This window comes from Mya arenaria, chromosome 3 (assembly GCF_026914265.1).
Source record: "Mya arenaria isolate MELC-2E11 chromosome 3, ASM2691426v1".
Taxonomy (NCBI): domain Eukaryota; kingdom Metazoa; phylum Mollusca; class Bivalvia; order Myida; family Myidae; genus Mya; species Mya arenaria.
In genome coordinates, this window is record NC_069124.1 from 65,665,574 (window position 1) to 65,679,231 (window position 13,658).

Here is a 13,658-nt window from a genome sequence, read left to right on the forward strand (position 1 = left end):
AACTGAAAGTGAAACTTGGTCGCTAGTGATCGAAGGCTAACTTTGAGATACTAACATACTCTTTTAAGAGTCTTGTCCACCAATTGTTGAGCATATTTCTATACAACCCAAATCATATTATTAAATCGAAACACAATAAACTCCGGCAAAAAGTCAAAAGGTCATTATCGATGTCAATATGTAAACAAACGTGTTAATCATATTTCTAACAGAACAAAGGAAAGTTTTAAGATATAAAAGAACCCTTCTACCTAGTGATTCATATGGTTTACCATTATGCAAAATATCAAGCATAAATTTATCGCATATTTCTGAATTTCTTTATCTACAAAACCCTATTTCATGAGTAGTTTAGTGACATATTGTTTATTTTATCTTTCTTTAATAAAATCGATAAAACATATGAAATTCAGCCAGTAACGGGCTATACATTTAACAGAAGCATTAAAACTACCTTAAACCTGTCACCTACCTATTTGATGTTGAAGTTCGTCATCTCCCAAAGTCAGAGCTTGATATTGAAGCCCGGCATCTCCCAAAGTCAGAGCTGAATGTTGAAGCCCGTCATCTCCCCAAGACAGAGCTTGATATTGAAGCCCGTCATCTCCCCAAGACAGAGCTTGATGTTTAAGCCCGTCATCTCCCCGAGTCAGACCTGAATGTTGAAGCCCGTCATATCCCCAAGTCAGAGCTGAATGTTGAAGCCCGTCATCTCCCTAAGTCAAAGCTGAATGTTGAATCCCGTCATCTCCCCAAGTCAGAGCTGAATGTTGAAGCCCGTCAACTCACCAAGTCAGAGCTGAATGTTGAGGCCCGTCATATACCCAAGTCAGAGCAGAATGTTTAGACCTGTCACCTACCCAAGTCAGAGCTGAATGTTGAGGCCCGTCACCTACCCAAGACAGACCTGACTATTGAGGCCCGTCAGCTGAATGTCGAGGCCCGTCACCTACCAAAGACAGAGCCGATTGTTGAGGCCCGTCACCTACCCAAGTCAGAACTGAATGTTGTGACCCGTCACCTACCCAAGTCGAAGCTGGATGTTGTGGCCCGTCACCTACCCAAGACAAAGCTGAATGTTGTGGCCCGTCACCTACCCACGACCAACTTACAATTCTCAGTTGTATTAAGCCTTAAAATATAAGTTTTCTGACTTTTGTCGGAAAAGTAAGGACAGTCGAAACCTGTTGCCACGATATCCAAGGGACTGTCCAAGCGAATATCGATCCAAGCGGGAATGCTTAACAAAGAGTATAACAAATTGCGTCTTTTACATCCAGTTCGAGCCAACGAGATAATCGAGCCAATCGATTTCGAGCCAACGCGTTTCGACTGTATCTTCAACTTCTTAACAAACACAGTTGCAAATAAGATGTCTAGACTCACTAATAATCTTAACAATGAGAAATAGGACTTCTAGTTTCATTTTACATAGACTAAGTATATTCAATTCATCTCTGTACATTTCACAGGAACTACGGGTGAATTCAATTTGCCTAGGGCCAAAAACACAAGTTGAACTCACTTTCCAGTGTCTCTGCTTTTCACCAATTACTGTAATTATTCAAGACAAATGCAAAAAAGTTTCATATAATATCATTAAACCTGTAAATAAATGTGTACAGTGTAGATCTTGAACCACCTAGAACCGGAGTATAAGCTTAAAGTGCCCATAACTGAGCTACCTTGTTGACGTGTTAATCTCATAACAAACAATTGTTTAAATCGGATTCAAAGAAACATCATAACCTCTTTTTCTGATATTCAAAAACGACTGAGGTAGCATTCCCTTAACTCAGCTCCCAAGTATCTCATGCTCGGACAGTTTTTTTTGTTTATTACGCAACGTAACAATTTCTTTTATTTAAAAAAAATATAATGAGTCAGTTTTGTTAAAAAAGGGTAAACTCGATGCTTGAATGTTTTAGCAAATACTGTTTATTAGTATGGTGAAGCAAAACTTATACATCAATGTTGTACAAATCTTATGTGTGTGAACATATAAGTGCAACTAGGCAAACTTCTCCGACGCCACTTCTCTTTCAACGTAGATGATCATCATGTTTGTTCAAAGTAAACTGCAATCACTGAAATAAAACCCACAATTTATGTTTTTACTTTTGGTCTGTAAAATATACATTTACTTAGTGTACATGACAATATACAGTGCAATCAGTCTTTATTGTTCCCTACAAAACTTCAATTCAGATGTTTACACTACATCCATATCTCAAGCGGTTGTCCAGAAACAATAGTAGGTTTGAAGGGACACAATTCAAACATTGCAAGATGACAATGGCGGTGCAGTTATCAATAGTAAACAACACTTATCACTATGAAAAAAATGATTAAAATACAAGTACATAATTTCGTATGTAGGTGAATTTCAGACAATTGAAAATTTTACAAAGAGGATTTTTATTTCAAAGTCGTGCGCATTCCAACGTCAATGTATATGAATAGTCCTAGTTGAAGATGATCTACACCACCAAATCAACACAGTATAACATGAATTGTAAGAAAAAAATCTAAAATGACCAAACTGCCACGGCATTATGGCACAAAATATATTGAAAATGTTTGTATTTATATATAAGTATTTTAGTATTATAAGTATTTTTAAGAATAAATGCGATCATCTGAACATGGAAGTGTAATGTATTCTTTGCATTAGCGTTTCCTGAAAACGTTTTAATATTTTAACAATCATTTAAAGCAACAGAACCTACTTCAAGCACATGGTCCATTCTAAACATGCCACTGGCTCCCCTAATTCTCTGACGTTTGCTTTGATTGTAAATTGTCCCTTCACTATAAACGGCAGATGTTCGAACTGCCGAGCTCTATTCAAGAAGTTACCTTGAAACTGAAAAATAACGGCAATTAGACATGCGGTCTAGTTATTGCTCTTCCAAGGGCTTATTGTATATATAAAACGTACGTTTTTATCAGCTTGGTAGTGGTTGCAAATCGACATCATTTAAAATACCATTTTTAAAACACATAAAAATAACATACTATTTGATTAAAACATGTCGACGGTTTATGGACAAGACCCTATTGATGCTATGCGCATTTCAACCGGCAAATATTTATAATGCGATGTATAATCTAAAGATAATATGCGGACGTTATATTAAATCAATGATGGTATAACTCTTTTATATGACATCATGTTAAGTCAAACATGCCAAAATAACTGAGAGTTTTGGAAATAAAATTGACAAAAACCCTTAGATAAAATAAATCAATTAAATCCAAGATTTTGGAAATAATTAAGCACTACTGAATTTTTTATACTTTTTGAGAGGTTAAGGTTTTTACTCCAATCAGAATGTTCCAGAACATACCACAGTAATCATCGAGAATTTTCCAGATTATACAATAAAAACATTGGGAATGTTCCTGAATATACTACAAAACCCCTTGAGAATTTTCCAGATTATACAATAAAACATTGAGAATGTTCCTGAACATACTACAAAACCCCTTGAGAATTTTCCAGATTATACAATAAAAACATTGAGAATGTTCCTGAACATACTACAAAACCCCTTGAGAATTTTCCAGATTATACAATAAAAACATTGAGAATGTTCCTGAATATACTACAAAACCCCTCGAGAATGATCCCGATTATACAATAAAACATTGAGAATGTTCCTGAACATACTACAAAACCCCTTGAGAATTTTCCAGATTATACAATAAAACATTGAGAATGTTCCTGAACATACTACAAAACCCCTTGAGAATTTTCCAGATTATACAATAAAAACATTGAGAATGTTCCTGAATATACTACAAAACCCCTCGAGAATGATCCCGATTATACAATAAAAACATTGGGAATGTTCCTGAATATACTACAAAACCCCTTGAGAATTTTCCAGATTATACAATAAAAACATTGAGAATGTTCCTGAACATACTACAAAACCCCTCGAGAATGATCCCGATTATACAATAAAAACATTGAGAATGTTCCTGAACATACTACAAAACCCCTCGAGAATTTTCCAGATTATACAATAAAACATTGAGAATGTTCCTGAACATACTAAAAAAACCCTCGAGAATGTTCCAGATTATACAATAAAAACATTGAGAATGTTCCTGAACATACTACAAAACCCCTCGAGAATGATCCCGATTATACAATAAAAACATTGAGAATGTTCCTGAACATACTACAAAACCCCTCGAGAATTTTCCAGATTATACAATAAAAACATTGAGAATGGTCATGAACATACTACAAAACCCCTCGAGAATGTTCCAGATTATACAATAAAAACATTGAGAATGTTCCTGAACATATTACAAAACCCCTCGAGAATGTTCCAGATTATACAATAAAAAAACATTGAGAATGGTCCAGAACATTCTACAAAAACCCTCGAGAATGTTACAGAGCACACCACAATAACCCTTTAGAATGTAAAACATACTACAATAACCCTCAAGAATAGTCCAGAACATACTACAATAACCATCGAAAATGTTCCAGAACTGACTTCAATAACACTCAAGAATAGTCCAGAACATACTACAATAACCACCGAGAATGTAGAACATACAACAATAACCATCGAAAATGTGCTAGAACAAAGTACAAAGCCTTCAAGAATGTTCCAGAACATATTACAAAACCCTCGAGAATGACAAAGAACATGATATAATAGCCCTCGAAAATGTTCAAAAACATACTACAATTACCCTGGAGAATGTTCAGGAGCATACTACAATACCCTCGAGAATGTTCAAGAACATACTACAAAGCCCTCGAGAATGTTCATAAACATACTACAAAGCCCTCGAGAATGTTCAAAAACAAACTACAATAATCCTCGAGAATGTTCAAGAACATACTACAAAGCCCTCGAGAATGTTCATAAACATACTACAAAGCCCTCGAGAATGTTCAAAAACAAACTACAATAATCCTCGAGAATGTTCAAGAACATACTACAATACCCTCGAGAATGTTCAAGAACATACTACAAAGCCCTCGAGAATGTTCAAAAACATACTACAATAACCCTCGAGAATGTTCAAAAACATACTACAAAGCCCTCGAGAATGTTCAAAAACATGGTACAATAACCCTCGAGAATGTTCATGAACATGCTACAATAACCATCGAGAATGTTCAAGAACATACTACAAAGCCCTCAAGAATGTTAAAAAAAAACACTAAAAAGCCCTCGAGAATGTTCAATAACATACTACAAAGCCCTCGAGAATGTTCAAAAACATACTACAATAACCCTCGAGAATGTTCCGGATTATACTACAATAACCCTCGAGCAACCTACAAGAATATCGGGTTTTTTTCCTTAAGCTTAACATTTTGAATTAGTATGAAGCATAGACTATTTTCTACAAAGTCGGTTAAATAAATAGCAGTATAGTGTACTTGAATGTATCTATGCCATCTTGCAATGAAACTAGAGTATTGAGTAATGAGTTCGAAATACGTTTATATACATATACGTTAAAAAACTGCATGTCGTCGATTTGTTTTATTTAAGGAATGAATTGCGGGTTTGATGTCATTATCGGGGTATGAATGCAATTGGGCTGATCTAAGTGTGTGGAGGCCGAAGGACTCCACTCGTACTTTGACCAGCCCAATGCGTTCATATCCCCGATAATGACATCAACCCCGCAATTCATTCCTTATATTTACACCATTAGTTCATTACTTTATTCAAGAAACGTTAAAAAATACTTCATTTCATTTCGGATTACCTTTCAGTTATCCTTTCTTACCCGTTCTTTAAATAGGACGACCCGACTGTTACCGGAAACATTTTTTCAAATGACGTCACAATAACGCGGGAAAAGATCAACCACTTGAAATCACTTTAAAACGTAAAATTAAAACACCTTTGGCAACAAAACGTATAAAATATAATAACTTAGCACTTTCTAAAATGTTGATTTATATTTTACGGGACCTGCTGACACAATACAAACAATAACAAGATCAATAGTTTTTTATGTATATTGTTATGCGATGAATTGCGACCCGAACATATCCGAAGATGTTGCGTTCATCGATTGATGAACGCAATTGCCGAAAGGCAGTTCATTTAAGGAATGGAAGTTGAGGTGTAAATATTTCCGGTTTACGTATCAGCTTTATCAAATAATTACCTTTAATAATTAACTTATGTTAAAAAACAAAACAAAATATGTGTTCGTAATGATAAATCTTCTCAGAATGCGAAGGTAAATGAATGCTCACTAAAATTTCATGATCGTGTAATCCAGGTATTAAAAATCCTTTTGAATCAAACATGAACAAAAAAGCACACTCTTTGATACAATTAAAGTGTTTTTAGTATAATTATCATACATGGCATACAGATGACATCCGAGTCATTTTAATCACGTTAAAGCGACTAATGTCTGCCGTCTAAACGACTTTGTAACTCGCTAAGTCGTTTCAACGAGAAACGTCAGTCACGAAAATTGAGATTCTAGGTCGTTTTAACGAAAACTAAACACCTTTTAACGAGCTACATTGTCGTATGAAGCATAAAGGAAATTTAGGAGTATCCATTCTGTCCGTCATTATATTTTTGATTACTTTTAAACGACATTGCATAGTTATAAATGTAGAGATTTGAGATGGTAAACTGTGGTTCGCCCAAGTAAACAATTGTTTCAAGTTATTGCGTGAAATAAATATTGGGTAAAATATATCGTAAATGTATAACTACTGACATCAGGGCATATCATTGTGACAAGAAATATATACATATATACCGGTTCAATAGTACACGTAGGGATATTGAGCGTTGTTTTGATGAAGTAGCAGAGGTCCGATACGTAACATTGCCCTCCAATAATATAGCACAGCTCCGTTTCACCGTTCGATGTCTTCAGTCGTACGCTCAAACTGGCCTAGCATGACAGAGAACGATACCGGATAAATTTATTTTCAAGTTTGTAATTAACACTACAATAGTTAATGTCCGGTTGTATGATTTTTTCCAGAACTGTGATCTTTATTAGGAGAAAACAGAGAAAACCCTATCTGTAAACATCCCTCACCATAGGTCAACGCAATTCGAAAATAGACTCCTCCTTGTGAAAGTTGTACTTACAACACTATTTTTCTACACCGTAATTACAGAATTAGTACGAAACATAAAATGTTCCCAGTTTTTACTTTAATGATTTTAAAGGCCTAGTTTAATCCCCCCCCCCCAAAAAAAAAACTGTGTATTGTACACAATGTTTGTGTATTGATCTGAGCCAATAAACAAATAAACAGGAAATTGGCCCCTACTGTGACATCAGTACAATAAGCAGGAGATGCACAGCTGGGGATTGTCATGCAAAACATTCCTTAAACTAGGCCTTTAATGGTACAAGTACTCAAGTACGAGTACTTCGCTACTTACATCGACTTTGTTCCAGTAACCAATCATCTTCGTGAGTGTAGCACTCATATTGAGATTGACGTAGCCAAGGTCCATTTGCACGGGGTCGGGTTGAATGTCAACATGGTCAAAGATGAGGGGCACAGGCGTGTTGTTACAATTCCTGAAGCTAAATCTGCCTTTGACTGCATTTGGCTAAAACACATATAACATTTTTTTTCGTGCAATATGTTTTTCATTCTTTTAAAATCAGTGTTGAAATATACCGTTTCAAGAAGCATGATGTGTTTTATTCCCCCACTCCTGTAATCAATGTTATATATGAGTGTGCCTATCAATTATTCGGTCGATCGGTCTTTTCCGAAGGATAATTCCTGAAAGGTTTGACGCTTTAAAATAATTGTACAGCATAAGATGCATATCAAATACGACTTTGGTTACAAACCGTTAATTCTTTATGAAGTTATGGCCTCGTTTCAACTTAGAATCGCACAAAAATACGCTTTCTGGAGAAAAAGTCATGAACAAGTTGAAGGATTGAAATACTTATTCGTACGCGTTTTTAGCACCATGAAATACAATTTCAGTTTGACGCTGGTTACATACAACTATTTATTTACGGAGTAATGTCCCATTGTCAAAAATTTGCAAAAAATGTGTCCGGACGATAACTTATGACAAAATCGACGCTTATGTTTTGCTACCGATGTTGAACACTATAAAATACGAGTCAGGTTCAATTTTGGTAACAAACAAGTATTTATAAGTCGTTTCGTCCACTTTTCACCTTGGAATTTGCTTGGAAAACATTTTGAGTGCTCTATTTATTATATTGTGTTTTGTCAGTGAGAGTCATATATTAAGTAAAAAATAAATCACTTACCATATACATTGCAGAATCGACTGAATAAAATTCACACACACTCAATAGAAACGAAGAAAAAAAGATCATCATTAGCTAAAGCATTTCGTCCTGATACGAATTCATCAATAACGGCCTTAGACTAAATGAAATATAACATTTCATTGAAAGCATGTGAATAATTTGCGATGCAAAAGTTTCCTTGTTCCAACAGGAGTTACGCAAATGAACTAACTATATAGGCTAGATATTAATTTGTTACCTGTATAAACACTTCCTTGCAGTTCTAAAGAAAGAATACATTAAAACTGGCTTTCAAAATACTATTTTTTCATTATTAAACTTGATGCATATATAACACCGATTAAGAAGCAATAAATAATCACTTTTTATCACATGTTATACCTTGTTTCCGGTTTAATTTAGCACAGAATAAATATCACTCCGCGTGTTTGTAAAACAAAAAAAAATGCAATAATAATTGCTAAATTAGCAATATTGTAGCAAGTCATACGTTTTTTTTCTCATTTTAAATTTATGATGAGGATTTACTTGAATACAGTAGTATTTTTTTTTTTAAATCTTAAGAGGAAAAAGTGACATTTTGTCTTGATTTTGTGAGAAAAACATTCGGTACTTTATGAGTTTAACAGGACATAACAGCATAAAACAAATTTTAACGTCATCTTACCGGATATGACGTCAAAGATTAAAGAAAGTAAAAGTTGATCTTTTTTGTGTTAATTCCTACAGGATATCATCTAAGTAAGCATTCATTTTACATATAAACATAACTAAAACTCGCTGAATTTGCTCAATTTGTGTAGTATATTACGACTCGTGACACTTTATATCTAAAAACATGAATAATCAAATAACAACTTAATCGAGTGTGATTCCAGACTCTATAAATGTGTATTTGTCTACAAATTATCTTCCAAATTTGCAGACATAATGCTATACCCCAATTACCTTAACAAAATGGGGCGTTTCATATGTTCAATACGTCAGGATCCTTTAAAGTAGAAGGACCATTTCACTTCCTAACAGTATCATACATGTGCCCTTAATGTAAAATTGGACTCTTCAAATAATTGCAAAACAAGATTTCTGACCATCGGTAGCTTTAAAATAATCATTTCTAACACGCTTTAAGGACGCAAGACATGCGAAGTGTTTCATGCGGCGGACTTTAAACGATCAAATTATTATCAAAGATTAATATGAACCAAGCAATCATTGTCGACAGGTTTCGCTTTCAGGTGGTTTGGTAATACACCTTCTAAGAGGCCTAATGAAACATGTTATTATTTCCTTAATCGTCAATTTAAACAAATGAGCTGGTTAAAGCTTTTAATATCTTAAACCTAGGGTTCAGTATCAGGAAATATATTTGTCGTTGTGTATATAAGAGAATAGCCACACAGGACGTGCGCAGGGTTGCAAAATCCCATTGATAATGTTAAAAGGAAGTTTTTGTCCATTCCTTTTATAACGAGCAAAAATCACTTTTTGATATTTTAGATTAGATTAGACGCGGATGTGTCTACGTAAATAGTTTTGACATATTATGTCTATGCTAACCATTATACTCACAAAAGCTTAAATGTAATAATGCAAGTCGCAAAATAGTAGCATTAAGTATAATTAAAGTTCATTTGGTGATCTACAGAGAAAAAGAGCCAGCTCTGTTTTCTTAAGATCGTCAAATTTGGATTCGTTACTAATTTAGTGTCTATGGTGCATTAGTCGATCTAAGTAAAATTAATCATCAGACAATGTGAAAGATGTTTGGTACGTTCGACAGAATTGATACACGTAATATTAATGAACAGAAAATTTGAAAAAAAAACCTCGATTGTTAAAGGCCATACAAAAAAGCATACAGCAAATTGTTAAATGTGTTTGTTAAACTCATGTTTGTAACTTCAGAACTTGGATGCAACATATCTTATTCTTGCAGAATATGATTGATATGACTGCTCGCGAGATTTCAGACCATGTACCCATGGTCGTAGGTACGTCAGGGAACTAAAAAATACATAGTAAAATTCCAATCGAACTAATAAATATATTACGCACATAGATATATGTTCAATATTTGTGTATCTACAAGACAACCCGCAAGTTTCTTAAAGAACTGGTAGCCTGAGTGCCGTGATGGTGCACACATCTCGTAAACATCAAATGCCCCGAAGATCGAGACGTTCTGGCCGAACTGTATGGTGACGGGCTCGACGGACGGGGACGTCAAGACCACGGGGATGGCTATGGGTTTAAACCGTGACCACAGAAACCTGCCATCGTGGGACGAAAGTCACATTCTTTATTTCTACATTTTGACAAAAAGAACGCTTCTTCTGCGCTTCACACGATAAACGCATATTCTTTCAATTGAATTGATATTCCGATGAGCACAACATGTTCGGAATACCTTTGATCATACAAATGAAATCAGTGATTGTTCAATTTAAGTTTTATTGTGGTAAAATGCGTGTGATGTCAATAAAATAACGATATTCAAACATCTGAATATATCTTTCAGCGTTGTTGTTGGATTACTTCAAATTTATTTTGCAAATGTGTATAATACATATTTTAAAATATTAATCTTAAAACCGATAAACCGCAATTCTAAAACATTGAATCCTGAATTACAACTGCAATGTTATAACGCATCATTCCATATGTGAAGAGGATTTCTAACATATGCTGTTTACAAATTGATGTAAATTTACCTTTGCTGTTGTGTAATATTTTGAATTTGGTCACCAAGCCACACGATTCCATCCGACTGTTTCAGTTTCCGTCGTAACTGTTACACGGCCATGTTCAAAAATAGTGCCAACGAGTGTTTCTGATCATGTCATAACTTGATACATAATTTCTTGGTGCAACGTCAGCGCCCAGATCTGAAGTGTTCCTTTGTTATAATTACCCGTTTGCCCCTTCTGTTTTAATTAATACATCGAACCTTTTTCACGTGTCGTGAAATCATTTGCAATACTTATGTGGAAGACTACAGAAACAAGCTCAGTAGCCAAAGTTTAAACATTTACCCCGTTTAGTTGCACAAGGAAACGCTAAAGACATAGAACACAAAAAAACACATCACAAACAAGAAACATGGAACAGCAGCCCAAAACTCCACAAACAACACTGTGCATATAAATTATATAAAAAAAACTAGATATGTTTATAACGCAACTTTAATAGTATTACTTCGGAGATTCACTCTACCAGCAAAAACATTAAATTGCATTAATAGGGGTATTACAGTATCATTAAGAAAACAAAAATTGCTTTCAAATTTATTGAGATTTGTATTTATGCTTAAAAAAGATTGATAAAAGGAAGCAGAAGATATAAGTTATGTAAAGGACAATTAAATGGAAACCTTTCTAAATCGGATAACCAATAGAATGGATCATGTCTAGATCCCCTGGACAAACCGTCTTATATATGTATTTAGTATTTGCCCATAAAAAGCAGTTTCTTTTTTTTCCAGTGTCCCTGCATCTGACAAATTACTATAATAGCTTAATAAACACAAACAAGATTCAAATGATATCATTTTACCTATACACGAACAATAAGTCGAGTTTGGGCTTCGACCAGTAAAGCCTGGTATTGAGCATGAGCTATCATGTCGACTTGCTGATCTTATCGCAATCTACAATTATTTAAATCTGGTTCAAAAGAAAAATGATTATCTTAATGTACTGCATGTTTACACCAGCTGATGTAGCAATTGCCTTAACTAGGCTCTTAAATATATTGTGCACTGACTTAACGATGAAGTGTAACGATATTGTTTCTATGTTCACACAACAGACTTAAATCAAACTGGAAATGATCTGATTAGTTTGTTTATTAGTATGTTGACGCAAACGTATATGCCAATGTTTTTACAAAGTCTGTTTATCTGAGCCTTATCAGTTCAATTAAACAAACTCGTCGACGAAAGTTATCTTGCTTATTCAAAGTAGATGATATTCCGTGCTGCCTTCGTTTGTTCACAGATTACAGTCACTGAAATACAACGCAATATTGTATTACCTTCTTGTTTGTAAAATATATAGTGTTTTATAGTACATGTCAATATACAATGCAAGATGTGTGTACTACAAAGTCTTTGTCGCTCTCTTATAGATTTCATTTCAAACAAATATTTACACTACATACACTCATTAAGGTCCAAAAGCAGAAGTAGTTTTGTAGGGCCATGATTCAATCATTTTAAGATGCCATTGACGTTATAGTTTGTATTATTTTTGAATAATATAGTAAATTTGACGGAGGACGATTTCCAGCTCAAAATGCATGCGCATCTTAATGTAAAGTGAGACAATTTGATCATTGAAATTCAGTGTATGCTTTGGGTAAGCGTTTTTTTAAACGTTTCAACATTAATGAAAAAAAATAACCTACTTCAAGCAAATGGTCATTTCTAAGCATGCCACTGGCTCCCCTAATTCTCTAACGTTTGCCCTGACTATAAACTGTCCCTTCACTATGAACGGCAGGTCTTTGAAGGTAAGTGGAGTATTATTCCAGAGGTTACCATGAAACTGAAAATTAATGGACATTAGGCATTCGGTATTGTAACTCATGTATACGAATGGAAGGGCTTATTTAGTTTGTAAGACGACCTTTATCACCAGTTAAAGTAGTGGTGGAAAATCGACATCATTTAAAATACAAAAAGAAGCAAAGTATTTGATTAAAATATGTCGACGCTTTAAGGATCTAACATCATTTATGCTCAGTACGCATGAACTTCATTATTAGCGTCAGCCATGTGTACAATTTTGCAAATTTGAGTGATATTATAACGAGATTCTAATTGGCCAATATTTTATTTTTCTGCTTTTAATGCGATACGTATGTCATTTTTATTAGATACCAAAATTGTTAAAACGAATTGCTAAGTCGTCTTTTTAACGAGATAATAACACTTATTATATGCCTATCAAATTCCTTTTCCATATCAATCAGTGAAAATACAGCACGCCTTATTGAAAAATCAGTATCATGATACTGTCGTTTTCTGATACCGTATCATGCGAGAACCGTGTGTAATTTCGGAACTACTTTCGCTTTGCTAAAAATAGCGGGATAAAAAAACTGGTTAAACCTGTCAACGTTTAAATACATGTAAATATCTAACTTTACTTACACTCCATACATGTCAATATTGAGGAACATGGTTATCATGGTCTTCAAACGCTTTTTTGGTGGTTTCATTCGTATAGATAAAGTTAGTATAGGCTAGTTGGTAAAGCAAGTATAAACTATTTTAGCAATGTTAAAATAAATACATCATGTCCGGCTTTCAAACGTTTTCTTTTTTGTCATTAATAAACCTGATGCATATATGAAACAGATTTAGCAGGAAC

The 13,658-nt window shown here is 34.4% G+C and overlaps 1 protein-coding gene and 1 long non-coding RNA gene across 2 annotated transcripts; both read right to left on the reverse strand.

Moving 5' to 3' along the window:
• Positions 1-1,845: 1,845 nt before the first annotated feature.
• LOC128228647 (uncharacterized) lies at positions 1,846-8,464 on the reverse strand. The gene is made up of 5 exons (XM_052940078.1): positions 8,281-8,464; positions 7,419-7,592; positions 6,778-6,915; positions 2,730-2,866; positions 1,846-2,087 (listed from the first exon to the last, which is right to left on the reverse strand). Exons 1-5 carry the CDS (start codon positions 8,350-8,352, stop codon positions 2,069-2,071), a joined length of 540 nt encoding a protein of 179 aa, XP_052796038.1. The 5' UTR covers positions 8,353-8,464; the 3' UTR covers positions 1,846-2,068.
• Positions 8,465-11,558: 3,094 nt separating this feature from the next.
• LOC128227769 (uncharacterized) lies at positions 11,559-12,825 on the reverse strand. Its single transcript, XR_008259851.1, has 2 exons — positions 12,691-12,825; positions 11,559-12,291 (listed from the first exon to the last, which is right to left on the reverse strand). It is a non-coding gene; the product is annotated as an uncharacterized LOC128227769 (long non-coding RNA).
• Positions 12,826-13,658: the final 833 nt, after the last annotated feature.